The sequence below is a fragment of the Phyllobates terribilis genome, unplaced genomic scaffold, assembly GCF_046119375.1.
Source record: "Phyllobates terribilis strain yellow unplaced genomic scaffold, ASM4611937v1 Scaffold_13__5_contigs__length_258822181, whole genome shotgun sequence".
Classification (NCBI taxonomy): Eukaryota; Metazoa; Chordata; class Amphibia; order Anura; family Dendrobatidae; genus Phyllobates; species Phyllobates terribilis.
This window is the reverse complement of record NW_027362773.1, coordinates 160,653,882-160,671,007: the sequence shown is the minus strand read 5'-3', so window position 1 is coordinate 160,671,007 and position 17,126 is coordinate 160,653,882. Positions and strand designations below refer to the sequence as shown.

Genomic DNA, 17,126 nt, shown 5'->3' with positions numbered 1-17,126 from the left:
CTACGTGGCAGAGGGCCATACTGTATCCTACGTGGCAGAGCGTCATACTGTATCCTAAGTGGCAGAGGGCCATACTGTATCCTAAGTGGCAGAGCGCCATACTGTATCCTAAGTGGCAGAGCGCCATACTGTATCCTACGTGGCAGAGCGCCATACTGTATCCTACGTGACAGAGGCCATACTGTATCCTACGTGGCAGAGCGCCATACTGTATCCTACGTGGCAGAGCGCCATACTGTATCCTATATAGGAGAGACCCATACTGTATCCTATCTGGCAGAGCGCCATACTGTATCCTATATAGGAGAGCGCCATACTGTATCCTATGTGGCAGAGCGCCATACTGTATACTACGTGGCAGAGCGCCATACTGTATACTACGTGGCAGAGCGCCATACTGTATACTACGTGGCAGAGTGCCATACTGTATCCTATATAGGAGAGCGCCATACTGTATCCTACGTGTCAGAGCGCCATACCGTATCCTACGTGTCAGAGCGCCATACCGTATCCTACGTGGCAGAGCGCCATACCGTATCCTACGTGGCAGAGCGCCATACCGTATCCTATCTAGCAGAGCTCCATACTGTATCCTGTGTGGCAGAGCGCCATACTGTATCTTGTGTGGCAGAGCGCCATACTGTATACTGTGTGGCAGAGCGCCATACTGTATCCTATGTAGGAGAGCTCCATACTGTATCCTATGTGGCAGAGCTCCATACTGTATCCTGTGTGGCAGAGCACCAAACTGTATCCTGTGTGGCAGAGCGCCATACTGTATCCTATATAGGAGAGCTCCATACTGTATCCTATATAGGAGAGCGCCATACTGTATCTTATGTGGCAGAGCGCCATACTGTATCCTATATAGGAGAGCTCCATACTGTATCCTGTGTGGCAGAGCGCCATACTGTATCCTATCTGGCAGAGCGCCATACTGTATCCTATATAGGAGAGCGCCATACTGTATCCTACGTGGCAGAGCGCTATACCGTATCCTACGTGACAGAGCGCCATACCGTATCCTACGTGACAGAGCGCCATACTGTATCCTATCTAGCAGAGCGCCATACTGTATCCTGTGTGGCAGAGCGCCATACTGTATCCTATGTGGCAGAGCGCCATACTGTATCCTATGTGGCAGAGCGCCATACTGTATCCTGTGTGGCAGAGCGCCATACTGTATCCTATGTGGCAGAGCGCCATACTGTATCCTATATAGGAGAGCTCCATACTGTATCCTATGTGGCAGAGCTCCATACTGTATCCTGTGTGGCAGAGCGCCATACTGTATCCTGTGTGGCAGAGCGCCATACTGTATCCTATATAGGAGAGCACCATACTGTATCCTATGTGGCAGAGCGCCATACTGTATCCTATATAGGAGAGCTCCATACTGTATCCTGTGTGGCAGAGCGCCATACTGTATCCTATGTGTCAGAGCGCCATACTGTATCCTATCTGGCAGAGTGCCATACTGTATCCCGTGTGGCAGAGCGCCATACTGTATCCCGTGTGGCAGAGCGCCATACTGTATCCTGTGTGGCAGAGCGCCATACTGTATCCTGTGTGGCAGAAAGCCATACTGTATCCTGTGTGGCAGAAAGCCATACTGTATCCTGTGTGGCAGAGCTCCATACTTTATCCTACGTGGCAGAGCGCCATACTGTATCCTGTGTGGCAGAGCTCTATACTGTATCCTGTGTGGCAGAGCTCCATACTGTATCCTGTGTGGCAGAGCGCCATACTGTATCCTATGTGGCAGAGGGCAATACTGTATCCTATGTGGCAGAGCGCCTTACTGTATCCTATGTGGCAGAGCTCCATACTGTATCCTGTGTGGTAGAGCTCCATACTGTGTCCTATGTGGTAGAGCGCCATACTGTATCCTATGTGGCAGAGCTCCATACTGTATCCTGTGCTGCAGAGCTCCATACTGTGTCCTATGTGGCAGAGCTCCATACTGTATCCTATGTGGCAGAGCTCCATACTGTGTCCTATGTGGCAGAGCGCCATACTGTGTCCTATGTGGCAGAGCGCCATACTGTGTCCTATGTGGCAGAGCGCCATACTGTGTCCTATGTGGCAGAGCTCCATACTGTATCCTATATAGGAGAGCTCCATACTGTATCCTGTGTGGCAGAGCGCCATACTGTATCCTATCTGGCAGAGCGCCATACTGTATCCTATATAGGAGAGCGCCATACTGTATCCTATGTGGCAGAGCGCCATACTGTATCCTATGTGGCAGAGCGCCATACTGTATCCTATGTGGCAGAGCTCCATACTGTATCCTGTGCGGCTGAACGCCATACTGTATCCTATGTGGCAGAGCGCCATACTGTATCCTATGTGGCAGAGCGCCATACTGTATCCTATGTGGCAGAGCACCATACTGTATCCTATGTGGCAGAGCTCCATTCTGTATCCTGTGTGGCAGAGCTCCATACTGTATCCTATGTGGCAGAGCGCCATACTGTATCCTATGTGGCAGAGCGCCATACTGTATCCTGTGTGGCAGAGCGCCATACTGTATCCTATATAGGAGAGCGCCATACTGTATCCTATGTGGCAGAGCACCATACTGTATCCTATGTGGCAGAGCTCCATTCTGTATCCTGTGTGGCAGAGCTCCATACTGTATTCTATGTGGCAGAGCCCCATACTGTATCCTATGTGGCAGAGTGTCATACTGTATCCTATGTGGCAGAGCCCCATACTGTATCCTATCTAGGAGAGTGCCATACTGTATCCTATGTGGCAGAGCGCCATACTGTATCCTATGTGGCAGAGCGCCATCCTGTATCCTATGTGGCAGAGCGCCATACTGTATCCTATGTGGCAGAGCGCCATACTGTATCCTATATAGGAGAGCGCCATACTGTATCCTATGTGGCAGAGCTCCATACTGTATCCTGTGTGGCAGAGCTCCATTCTGTATCCTATGAGGCAGAGCGCCATACTGTATCCTATATAGGAGAGTGCCATACTGTATCCTATGTGGCAGAGCGCCATACTGTATCCTATGTGGCAGAGCGCCATACTGTATCCTGTGTGGCAGAGCGCCATACTGTATCCTATATAGGAGAGCGTCATACTGTATCCTATGTGGCAGAGCTCCATACTGTATCCTATGTGGCAGAGCGCCATACTGTATCCTATGTGGCAGAGCGCCATACTGTATCATATGTGGCAGAGCGCCATACTGTATCCTATGTGGCAGAGCGCCATACTGTGTCCTATGTGGCAGAGCACCATACTGTGTCCTATGTGGCAGAGCGCCATACTGTGTCCTGTGTGGCAGAGCGCCATACTGTGTCCTGTGTGGCAGAGCTCCATACTGTATCCTGTGTGGCAGAGCTCCATACTGTATCCTGTGTGGCAGAGCTCCATACTGTATCCTGTGTGGCAGAGCTCCATGCTGTATCTTGTGTGGCAGAGCTCCATACTGTATCCTGTGTGGCAGAGCGCCATACTGTATCCTGTGTGGCAGAGCGCCATACTGTATCCTATGTGGCAGAGCGCCATACTGTATCCTATGTGGCAGAGCGCCATACTGTATCCTATGTGGCAGAGCTCCATACTGTATCCTGTGTGGCAGAGCGCCATACTGTATCCTATATAGGAGAGCGCCATACTGTATCCTATGTGGCAGAGTGCCATACTGTATCCTATGTGGCAGAGTGCCATACTGTATCCTATGTGGCAGAGCGCCATACTGTATCCTATGTAGGAGAGCGCCATACTGTATCCTATGTGGCAGAGCTCCATACTGCATCCTGTGTGGCAGAGCGCCATACTGTATCCTATATAGGAGAGTGCCATACTGTATCCTATGTGGCAGAGCCCCATACTGTATCCTGTGTGGCAGAGTGCCATAATGTATCCTGTGTGGCAGAGCACCATACTGTATCCTATATAGGAGAGTGTCATACTGTATCCTATGTGGCAGAGCCCCATACTGTATCCTGTGTGGCAGAGCGCCATATTGTATCCTAAGTGGCAGAGCTCCATACTGTATCCTACGTGGCAGAGCGCCATACTGTATCCTACGTGGCAGAGCGCCATACTGTATCCTACGTGGCAGAGGGCCATACTGTATCCTACGTGGCAGAGCGTCATACTGTATCCTAAGTGGCAGAGGGCCATACTGTATCCTGTGTGGCAGAGTGCCATACTGTATCCTACGTGGCAGAGCGCCATACTGTATCCTACGTGGCAGAGCACCATACTGTATCCTACGTGGCAGAGGCCATACTGTATCCTACGTGGCAGAGCGCCATGCTGTATCCTACGTGGCAAAGCGCCATACTGTATCCTATATAGGAGAGACCCATACTGTATCCTATCTGGCAGAGCGCCATACTGTATCCTATATAGGAGAGCGCCATACTGTATCCTATATAGGAGAGCGCCATACTGTATCCTATGTGGCAGAGCGCTATACTGTATACTACGTGGCAGAGCGCCATACTGTATACTACGTGGCAGAGCGCCATACTGTATAATACGTGGCAGAGTGCCATACTGTATCCTATGTGGCAGAGCGCCATACTGTGTCCTATGTGGCAGAGCGCCATACTGTGTCCTATGTGGCAGAGCGCCATACTGTGTCCTATGTGGCAGAGCTCCATTCTGTATCCTATGTGGCAGAGCGCCATACTGTATCCTATATAGGAGAGCGCCATACCGTATCCTACGTGGCAGAGCGCCATACCGTATCCTACGTGGCAGAGCGCCATACCGTATCCTACGTGGCAGAGCGCCATACCGTATCCTACGTGGCAGAGCGCCATACCGTATCCTATCTAGCAGAGCTCCATACTGTATCCTGTGTGGCAGAGCGCCATACTGTATCCTGTGTGGCAGACCGCCATACTGTATACTGTGTGGCAGAGCGCCATACTGTATCCTATGTAGGAGAGCTCCATACTGTATCCTATGTGGCAGAGCTCCATACTGTATCCTGTGTGGCAGAGCACCAAACTGTATCCTGTGTGGCAGAGCGCCATACTGTGTCCTATATAGGAGAGCTCCATACTGTATCCTATATAGGAGAGCGCCATACTGTATCTTATGTGGCAGAGCGCCATACTGTATCCTATATAGGAGAGCTCCATACTGTATCCTGTGTGGCAGAGCGCCATACTGTATCCTATCTGGCAGAGCGCCATACTGTATCCTATATAGGAGAGCGCCATACTGTATCCTACGTGGCAGAGCGCTATACCGTATCCTACGTGACAGAGCGCCATACCGTATCCTACGTGGCAGAGCGCCATACTGTATCCTATCTAGCAGAGCGCCATACTGTATCCTATGTGGCAGAGCGCCATACTGTATCCTATGTGGCAGAGCGCCATACTGTATCCTGTGTGGCACAGAACCATACTGTATCCTATGTGGCAGAGCGCCATACTGTATCCTATATAGGAGAGCTCCATACTGTATCCTATGTGGCAGAGCTCCTTACTGTATCCTGTGTGGCAGAGCGCCATACTGTATCCTGTGTGGCAGAGCGCCATACTGTATGCTATATAGGAGAGCACCATACTGTATCGTATGTGGCAGAGCGCCATACTGTATCCTATATAGGAGAGCTCCATACTGTATCCTGTGTGGCAGAGCGCCATACTGTATCCTATCTGGCAGAGCGCCATACTGTATCCTATATAGGAGAGCGCCATACTGTATTCTATGTGTCAGAGCGCCATACTGTATCCTATCTGGCAGAGTGCCATACTGTATCCCGTGTGGCAGAGCTCCATACTGTATCCCGTGTGGCAGAGCGCCATACTGTATCCTGTGTGGCAGAGCGCCATACTGTATCCTGTGTGGCAGAAAGCCATACTGTATCCTGTGTGGCAGAAAGCCATACTGTATCCTGTGTGGCAGAGCTCCATACTTTATTCTACGTGGCAGAGCGCCATACTGTATCCTGTGTGGCAGAGCTCTATACTGTATCCTGTGTGGCAGAGCTCCATACTGTATCCTGTGTGGCAGAGCGCCATACTGTATCCTATGTGGCAGAGGGCAATACTGTATCCTATGTGGCAGAGCGCCTTACTGTATCCTATGTGGCAGAGCTCCATACTGTATCCTATGTGGCAGAGCTCCATACTGTATCCTATGTGGCAGAGCTCCATACTGTGTCCTATGTGGTAGAGCGCCATACTGTATCCTATGTGGCAGAGCACCATACTGTATCCTGTGTGGCAGAGCGCCATACTGTATCCTATATAGGAGAGCGCCATACTGTATCCTATGTGGCAGAGCACATTACTGTATCCTGTGTGGCAGAGCTCCATACTGTGTCCTATGTGGTAGAGCGCCATACTGTATCCTATGTGGCAGAGCTCCATACTGTATCCTGTGCTGCAGAGCTCCATACTGTGTCCTATGTGGCAGAGCTCCATACTGTATCCTATGTGGCAGAGCTCCATACTGTGTCCTATGTGGCAGAGCGCCATACTGTGTCCTATGTGGCAGAGCGCCATACTGTGTCCTATGTGGCAGAGCGCCATACTGTGTCCTATGTGGCAGAGCGCCATACTGTGTCCTATGTGGCAGAGCTCCATACTGTATCCTATATAGGAGAGCTCCATACTGTATCCTGTGTGGCAGAGCGCCATACTGTATCCTATGTGGCAGAGCGTCATACTGTATCCTATCTGGCAGAGCGCCATACTGTACCCTGTGTGGCAGAGCTCCATACTGTATCCTGTGTGGCAGAGCTCCATACTGTATCCTGTGTGGCAGAGCGCCATACTGTATCCTGTGTGGCAGAGCGCCATACTGTATCCTACGTGGCAGAGCGCCATACTGTATCCTGTGTGGCAGAGCTCCATACTGTATCCTGAGTGGCAGCGGGCCATACTGTATCCTATATAGGAGAGCGCCATACTGTATCCTATGTGGCAGAGCGCCATACTGTATCCTATAAAGGAGAGCGCCATACTGTATCCTATGTGGCAGAGCGCGATACTGTATCCTATGTGGCAGAGCGCCATACTGTATCCTGTGTGGCAGAGGGCCATACTGTATCCTGTGTGGCAGAGGGCCATACTGTATCCTATGTGGCAGAGCGCCATACTGTGTCCTATGTGGCAGAGTGCCATACTGTATCCTATATAGGAGAGCGCCATACTGTATCCTATGTGGCAGAGCTCCATACTGTATCCTATATAGGAGAGCGCCATACTGTATCCTATGTGGCAGAGCGCCATACTGTATCCTATGTGGCAGAGCTCTATACTGTATCCTATGTGGCTGAGCGCCATACTGTATCCTATGTGGCAGAGCGCCATACTGTATCCTGTGTGGCAGAGCTCCATACTGTATCCTGTGTGGCAGAGCTCCATACTGTATCCTGTGTGGCAGAGCGCCATACTGTATCCTATGTGGCAGAGCGCCATACTGTATCCTATGTGGCAGAGCGCCATACTGTATCCTATGTGGCAGAGCGCCATACTGTATCCTATGTGGCAGAGCTCCATACTGTATCCTGTGTGGCAGAGCGCCATACTGTATCCTATATAGGAGAGCGCCATACTGTATCCTATATAGGAGAGCGCCATACTGTATCCTATGTGGCAGAGTGCCATACTGTATCCTATGTGGCAGAGTGCCATACTGTATCCTGTGTGGCGGAGCCCCATACTGTATCCTGTGTGGCAGAGCTCCATACTGTATCCTGTGTGGCAGAGCGCCATACTGTATCCTATATAGGAGAGCGCCATACTGTATCCTATGTGGCAGAGTGCCATACTGTATCCTATGTGGCAGAGCCCCATACTGTATCCTATATAGGAGAGCGCCATACTGTATCCTGTGTGGCAGAGCTCCATACTGCATCCTGTGTGGCAGAGCGCCATACTGCATCCTATATAGGAGAGTGCCATACTGTATCCTATGTGGCAGAGCCCCATATTGTATCCTGTGTGGCAGAGTGCCATAATGTATCCTATGTGGCAGAGTGCCATACTGTATCTTATGTGGCAGAGCGCCATACTGTGTCCTATGTGGCAGAGTGCCATACTGTATCCTATATAGGGGAGCGCCATACTGTATCCTATGTGGCAGAGCGCCATACTGTATCCTATGTGGCAGAGCGCCATACTGTATCCTATGTGGCAGAGCGCCATACTGTATCCTATGTGGCAGAGCTCCATACTGTATCCTATGTGGCAGAGCTCCATACTGTATCCTGTGCGGCTGAGCGCCATACTGTATCCTATGTGGCAGAGCGCCATACTGTATCCTATGTGGCAGAGCGCCATACTGTATCCTCTATAGGAGAGTGCCATACTGTATCCTATGTGGCAGAGCGCCATACTGTATCCTATGTGGCAGAGTGCCATATTGTATCCTGTGTGGCAGAGCGCCATACTGTATCCTATGTGGCAGAGCTCCATACTGCATCCTGTGTGGCAGAGCGCCATACTGCATCCTGTGTGGCAGAGCGCCATACTGCATCCTGTGTGGCAGAGCGCCATACTGCATCCTATATAGGAGAGTGCCATACTGTATCCTATGTGGCAGAGCCCCATACTGTATCCTGTGTGGCAGAGTGCCATAATGTATCCTGTGTGGCAGAGTGCCATACTGTATCCTATGTGGCAGAGCTCCATACTGTATCCTGTGCGGCTGAGCGCCATACTGTATCCTATGTGGCAGAGCGCCATACTGTATCCTATGTGGCAGAGCGCCATACTGTATCCTATGTGGCAGAGCGCCATACTGTATCCTATGTGGCAGAGCGCCATACTGTATCCTATGTGGCAGAGCGCCATACTGTATCCTATGTGGCAGAGCGCCATACTGTATCCTATATAGGAGAGTGCCATACTGTATCCTATGTGGCAGAGCGCCATACTGTATCCTATCTGGCAGAGCCCCATACTGTATCCTGTGTGGCAGAGCGCCATACTGTATGCTATGTGGCAGAGCGCCATACTGTATCCTATGTGGCAGAGCTCCATACTGTATCCTGTGTGGCAGAGCGCCATACTGTATCCTATGTGGCAGAGCCCCATACTGCATCCTATATAGGAGAGCTCCATACTGTGTCCTGTGTGGCAGAGCTCCATACTGTATCCTATGTGGCAGAGCGCCATACTGTATCCTATGTGGCAGAGCGCCATACTGTATCCTATGTGGCAGAGCGCCATACTGTATCCTATATAGGAGAGCGCCATACTGTATCCTATGTGGCAGAGCACCATACTGTATCCTATGTGGCAGAGCGCCATACTGTATCCTGTGTGGCAGAGCGCCATACTGTATCCTATGTGGCAGAGCGCCATACTGTATCCTATGTGGCAGAGCCCCATACTGTATCCTATATAGGAGAGTGCCATACTGTATCCTATGTGGCAGAGCGCCATACTGTATCCTATGTGGCAGAGCGCCATACTGTATCCTATGTGGCAGAGCGCCATACTGTATCCTATGTGGCAGAGCGCCATACTGTATCCTATATAGGAGAGCGCCATACTGTATCCTATGTGGCAGAGCGCCATAGTGTATCCTATGTGGCAGAGCGCCATACTGTATCCTGTGTGGCAGAGCGCCATACTGTATCCTGTGTGGTAGAGCTCCATACTGTATCCTGTGTGGCAGAGCTCCATACTGTATCCTATGTGGCAGAGCCCCATACTGTATCCTATGTGGCAGAGCGCCATAGTGTATCCTGTGTGGCAGAGCGCCATACTGTATCCTATATAGGAGAGCGTCATACTGTATCCTATGTGGCAGAGTGCCATACTGTATCCTATGTGGCAGAGCCCCATACTGTATCCTATATAGGAGAGTGCCATACTGTATCCTATGTGGCAGAGCGCCATACTGTATCCTATGTGGCAGAGCGCCATACTGTATCCTATATAGGAGAGCGCCATACTGTATCCTATGTGGCAGAGCCCCATATTGCATCCTATGTGGCAGAGCGCCATACTGTATCCTATGTGGCAGAGCTCCATACTGTATCCTATGTGGCAGAGTGCCATACTGTATCCTATGTGGCAGAGTGCCATACTGTATCCTATGTGGCAGAGCTCCATTCTGTATCCTATGTGGCAGAGCGCCATACTGTATCCTATGTGGCAGAGCTCCATACTGTATCCTATAAAGGAGAGTGCCATACTGTATCCTATGTGGCAGAGCCCCATACTGTATCCTATATAGGAGAGCGCCATACTGTATCCTATGTGGCAGAGCTCCATACTGTATCCTGTGTGGCAGAGCGCCATACTGTATCCTATATAGGAGAGTGCCATACTGTATCCTATGTGGCAGAGCGCCATACTGTATCCTATGTGGCAGAGCGCCATACTGTATCCTATATAGGAGAGTGCCATACTGTATCCTATGTGGCAGAGCGCCATACTGTATCCTATATAGGAGAGTGCCATACTGTATCCTATGTGGCAGAGCGCCATACTGTATCCTATATAGGAGAGTGCCATACTGTATCCTATGTGGCAGAGCGCCATACTGTATCCTATATAGGAGAGTGCCATACTGTATCCTATGTGGCAGAGCGCCATACTGTATCCTATATAGGAGAGTGCCATACTGTATCCTATGTGGCAGAGCCCCATACTGTATCCTATATAGGAGAGTGCCATACTGTATCCTATGTGGCAGAGCGCCATACTGTATCCTATGTGGCAGAGTGCCATATTGTATCCTGTGTGGCAGAGCGCCATACTGTATCCTATATAGGAGAGCGCCATACTGTATCCTATGTGGCAGAGTGCCATACTGTATCCTGTGTGGCAGAGCACCATACTGTATCCTATGTGGCAGAGCTCCATACTGTATCCTATGTGGCAGAGCTCCATACTGTATCCTATGTGGCAGAGCTCCATTCTGTATCCTATGTGGCAGAGCGCCATACTGTATCCTGTGTGGCAGAGCGCCATACTGTATCCTGTCTGGCAGAGCGCCATACTGTATCCTGTGTGGCAGAGCGCCATACTGTATCCTATATAGGAGAGCGCCATACTGTATCCTATGTGGCAGAGCCCCATACTGTATCCTATGTGGCAGAGCCCCATACTGTATCCTATGTGGCAGAGCCCCATACTGTATCCTATGTGGCAGAGCCCCATACTGTATCCTATGTGGCAGAGCCCCATACTGTATCCTATTATAGGAGAGCTCTATACTGTATCCTGTGTGGCAGAGCTCCATACTGTATGGCAGAGCGCCATACTGTATCCTATGTGGCAGAGCGCCATACTGTATCCTATATAGGAGAGAGCCATACTGTATCCTATGTGGCAGAGCGCCATACTGTATCCTATGTGGCAGAGCGCCATACTGTATCCTATATAGGAGAGCGCCATACTGTATCCTATGTTGCAGAGCCCCATACTGTATCCTATGTGGCAGAGCCCCATACTGTATCCTATGTGGCAGAGCCCCATACTGTATCCTATTATAGGAGAGCTCTATACTGTATCCTGTGTGGCAGAGCTCCATACTGTATGGCAGAGCGCCATACTGTATCCTATGTGGCAGAGCGCCATACTGTATCCTATATAGGAGAGAGCCATACTGTATCCTATGTGGCAGAGCGCCATACTGTATCCTACGTGGCAGAGCGCCATACTGTATCCTGTGTGGCAGAGCTCCATACTGTATGGCAGAGCGCCATACTGTATCCTATGTGGCAGAGCGCCATACTGTATCCTATATAGGAGAGAGCCATACTGTATCCTATGTGGCAGAGCGCCATACTGTATCCTATGTGGCAGAGCTCCATACTGTATCCTGTGTGGCAGAGCGCCATACTGTATCCTATATAGGAGAGAGCCATACTGTATCCTATGTGGCAGAGCGCCATACTGTATCCTATGTGGCAGAGCGCCATACTGTATCCTGTGTAGCAGAGCTCCATACTGTATCCTGTGTGGCAGAGCGCCATACTGTATCCTATGTGGCAGAGCCCCATACTGTATCCTATGTGGCAGAGCCCCATACTGTATCCTATGTGGCAGAGCCCCATACTGTATCCTATGTGGCAGAGCCCCATACTGTATCCTATGTGGCAGAGCCCCATACTGTATCCTATGTGGCAGAGCCCCATACTGTATCCTATGTGGCAGAGCCCCATACTGTATCCTATGTGGCAGAGCCCCATACTGTATCCTATTATAGGAGAGCTCTATACTGTATCCTGTGTGGCAGAGCTCCATACTGTATGGCAGAGCGCCATACTGTATCCTATGTGGCAGAGCGCCATACTGTATCCTATATAGGAGAGAGCCATACTGTATCCTATGTGGCAGAGCGCCATACTGTATCCTATGTGGCAGAGCGCCATACTGTATCCTGTGTGGCAGAGCGCCATACTGTATGGCAGAGCGCCATACTGTATCCTATGTGGCAGAGCGCCATACTGTATCCTATATAGGAGAGAGCCATACTGTATCCTATGTGGCAGAGCGCCATACTGTATCCTATGTGGCAGAGCGCCATACTGTATCCTATGTGGCAGAGCTCCATACTGTATCCTGTGTGGCAGAGCGCCATACTGTATCCTATATAGGAGAGAGCCATACTGTATCCTATGTGGCAGAGCGCCATACTGTATCCTATGTGGCAGAGCGCCATACTGTATCCTGTGTAGCAGAGCTCCATACTGTATCCTATGTGGCAGAGCTCCATACTGTATCCTGTGTGGCAGAGCGCCATACTGTATCCTATGTGGCAGAGCTCCATACTGTATCCTGTGTGGCAGAGCTCCATACTGTATCCTGTGTGGCAGAGCTCCATACTGTATCCTGTGTGGCAGAGCTCCATACTGTATCCTATGTGGCAGAGCGCCATACTGTATCCTATATAGGAGAGCGCCATACTGTATCCTATGTGGCAGAGCTCCATACTGTATCCTGTGTAGCAGAGCTCCATACTGTATCCTATGTGGCAGAGCGCCATACTGTATCCTATGTGGCAGAGCGCCATACTGTATCCTATGTGGCAGAGCTCCATACTGTATCCTGTGTAGCAGAGCTCCATACTGTATCCTATGTGGCAGAGCTCCATACTGTATCCTATGTGGCAGAGCGCCATACTGTATCCTATGTGGCAGAGCGCCATACTGTATCCTATGTGGCAGAGTGCCATACTGTATCCTATGTGGCAATGAGCCATAGTAGAACCCAATCATCACTATTTTGCACTAGCCGCTGCTTTTTGTACATCACATACCCCTTTTCTATCACTGCGGGGTCACTGCTCTGTGATCTCATAATGTACTGTGCACCAATGTACCCACCCCCTGATTTCGGTGTGACGTTGCGGTCTTCATTGTACGTGCAGCCACTCACCGATGCTCTGGTTAATTCCAGAATTTTTTGACAGCGCCATCAGGAATCCATAGAAGGTGAGCCGGGGAGCAGCGCTCAGGATCTCTGCGATTAACGGCAGCGGAGGAACGGCACTAGAGGAAAGCAAGGAGATGAGTGAGATGCAGCACGTCCTCATGTAATATTACAGTGCAGTCATAATATCAGCCACTGAGAAACACCGGGGGATGATGAGAGTAGTAATTCTCACTTCACAGCACACCGGTCGTAGACCGGGAACACCCGCTTTGGAGATGCTCTGACCCCGTCATCCAGACGTCACAATCTGGCCATTGTCGGTCATTATATCCCCTTCCCCCGACATGAGCGATCGCCCTGAGATAATCAGTGAATGTAACATCCGATCGATGCAGATTATATCGTCTGGTGTCTTGTCCGCTATCGTGGCAGAGGGTCGGATCTTGCATGCCGCCATATCCAGCACTCCGGTTTGGCATCACTTCTGCACTGAAACGTGCAGCGACATAAAGCAGACTCCGATTATGAGAAAGTCACTGACTAATAAAGCTGCCAGACAAATACACGAAGCAAAGTGGACTGGAAACCAGACTGAGCTGCCGTGGAGCTTTTCACACAATTTCACACGAGGAATCCACCCCAACATTAAAGACTTAGATGTCAGTCAGTGGAGTAGAATTCGGAAAAATCGGTGAACTTCAACCGAAATCTGTCACGGAAGAACAACTTCCCTTTATATGGAATTCTGTTCTGCTACACGCAGTGACTACAAGCGCCAGGCAGCCCACCAGGATCGCCCCTCGCTCTGGAGGACCGGGCGGGAACAAGTCCGGAACAAGCGACTGATTTCAACGGGTCTCGTGTAATGTTTCCTTTCTCCATGTGGTGGCACTGCAGGGAACCTGCACACCTGTGATCAGTGGATCGTGTGCCGATCGTCCTGATCAATGTTTGTGTATTTTATTATTTTGTTTGGAAAACTCCCTTTAAGGCCATTTTTATGGCCACAGCTAAATCCCTCCTCACCAACCCCCACAAGTTTCATTAAATGGACTGGGTAGACGTTTCACTGCACAAACAGGAGCACGTGAAGACGCTCCTTATTGTACTTGTATATACTGCGGAAAGAAGAGACCAGGCTCTGAGAAAAAGAATAAAAAAAATAGAAATAGAGAAAATTGAGCTCAGAGAAATCGATAGGCCTAATTAAAAAAAATGTGTTTTCAGGGTATGCTTACACCCTGGTTGTCTGGGCTCGGGTAGTGCATCCCAGAGAACTGGTGCAGCACAAGAAAAGTCTTGAAGGTTTGGATTATGGAAGATGTTAGTCTTAGATCAGTAGCACAATGGATATCATAATGCGGTAGACAGAGATGAGGATGAGATGTAGGGCGGTGCAGCACTGTGGAGAGGACGGGTAGGTGGTAGACATGAGGAGGAGATGTAGGGCGGTGCAGCACTGTGGAGAGGACAGGTAGGTGGTACACAGATGAGAAGATTCAGGGCAGTGCAGCACTGTGGAGAGAACAGGCAGGTGGTAGACAGATGAGGAGGAGATGTAGGGCGGTGCAGCACTGTGGAGAGGACAGGTAGGTGGTAGACAGATGAGAAGATTCAGGGCAGTGCAGCACTGTGGAGAGAACAGGCAGGTGGTAGACAGATGAGGAGGAGATGTAGGGCAGTGCAGCACTGTGGAGAGGACAGGTAGGTAGAAAACAGAGATGAGGAGATGTAGGGCGGTGCAACACTGTGGAGAGGACGGGTAGGTAGAAAACAGATGAGGAGATGTAGGGCGGTGCAACACTGTGGAGAGGACGGGTAGGTAGAAAATGGATGAGGAGATGTAGGGCGGTGCAACACTGTGGAGAGGACGGGTAGGTGGTAGACAGATGAGGAGATGTAGGGCGGTGCAACACTGTGGAGAGGACGGGTAGGTGGTAGACATGAGGAGGAGATGTAGGGCGGTGCAGCACTGTGGAGAGGACAGGTAGGTGGTAGACAGATGAGGAGATGAAGGGCGGAGCAGCACTGTGGAGAGGACGGGTAGGTGGTAGACATGAGGAGGAGATGTAGGGCGGTGCAGCACTGTGGAGAGGACAGGTAGGTAGAAAACAGATGAGGACATGTAGGGCGGTGCAACACTGTGGAGAGGACGGGTAGGTGGTAGACAGATGAGGAGATGTAGTGCGGTGCAGCACTGTGGAGAGGACAGGTAGGTGGTAGACAGATGAGGAGATATAGGGCAGTGCAGCGCTGTGGAGAGGACAGGTAGGTGGTAGACAGAGAGGATGAGGAGGCGATGTAGGGCGGTGTAGCACTGTGGAGATGACAGGTAGGTAGAAAACAAATGAGGAGATGTAGGGCGGTGAAACACTGTGGAGAGGACGGGTAGGTGGTAGACATGAGGAGGAGATGTAGGGCGGTGCAGCACTGTGGAGAGGACGGGTAGGTGGTAGACAGATGAGGAAGAAATGTAGGGCGGTGCAGCATTGTGGAGAGAACAGGTAGGTGGTAGATAGAGAAGAGGAGGAGGTGTAGGGTGGAGCAGCACTGTGGAGAGGACGGTAGGTGGTAGATAGATGAGGGGGAGATGTAGAGCAGTGCAGCACTGCACTGTGGAGAGGAGGGGTAGGTGGTAGAGATGAGATGAGGAGGAGATGTAGGGCTGTGCAGCACTGTGGAGAGGAAGGGTAGGTGATAGACAGATGAGGAGATGTAGGGCGGTGCAGCACTGTGGAGAGGACAGGTAGGTGGTAGACAGATGAGGAGATGTAGGGCGGTGCAGCACTGTGGAGAGGACAGGTAGGTGGTAGAAAGATGAGGAGATATAGGGCAGTGCAGCACTGTGTAGAGGACAGGTAGGTGGTAGACAGATGAGGAGGAGATGCAGGGCAGTGCAGCACTGTGGAGAGGACGGGTAGGTGGTAGACAGATGAGGAGGAGATGTAGGGCAGTGCAGCACTGTGTAGAGGACAGGTAGGTGGTAGACAGATGAGGAGGAGATGTAGGGCAGTGCAGTACTGTGGAGAGGACAGGTAGGTGGTAGACAGATGAGGAGGAGATGTAGGGCAGTGCAGTACTGTGGAGAGGACAGGTAGGTGGTAGACAGATGAGGAGGAGATGTAGGGCAGTGCAGTACTGTGGAGAGGACAGGTAGGTGGTAGACAGATGAGGAGGAGATGTAGGACAGTGCAGTACTGTGGAGAGGACAGGTAGGGTGGTAGACAGGATTCTGACTTGGCATTTATCCCTGGTGGATGAGATGGTTAAGTTTATATTGCAGTGCGGACAGGCACAGGGTGGAGGCACTGGTGTACTGGTTTGGCAGTAAGATGAGCCCGGCGTTTACAGTCAATATGGATTGTAGAGAGAGAGGATATTCTTTCATGACCAGTAATTAGGGTGAGTAGGTCAGAACGTGAAATATAAACTCTATACATTTGTAAAATTTCAAAATTTCTGTAAAATTGTGCAACTACTGACAAATCATAGATTGAAACCTAATTCTCGTATAAACAGAAAATGGATATGCAGAGAGCTGCAGGTTTCCATCAGACACTTGTATCAGTGCGGTGAACAAGTACGGGCAGGACAGGACACATACGGACCGGCTCTCCATGGAAAAGGCCACAGCACAAACACGACAAGCAACATAAAAGGAAAAGCAGAAGGAGCAGAGAGCGGAGTAATCACCGATCACATAGAATGTCAGTAACAGACGCAGAAATGATCTCCAATAACAGAAGTAACAATCCGACCGTGTTACCACGGCAACTAGAAGTCAAAACAAAT

General features: G+C 50.5%; 1 protein-coding gene across 2 annotated transcripts in view; it reads right to left on the bottom strand.

The window, feature by feature from the left end:
* Positions 1 to 17,126, bottom strand: part of CSTPP1 (centriolar satellite-associated tubulin polyglutamylase complex regulator 1) — a 154,493-nt gene that overhangs the window by 33,882 nt on the left and 103,485 nt on the right. For both annotated transcript variants that reach the window (XM_073659556.1, XM_073659555.1), the window contains one exon: positions 13,338 to 13,450. In XM_073659556.1, the coding sequence (XP_073515657.1) occupies positions 13,338 to 13,450 (113 nt within the window). The remainder of the gene's footprint in view (positions 1 to 13,337; positions 13,451 to 17,126) is intronic.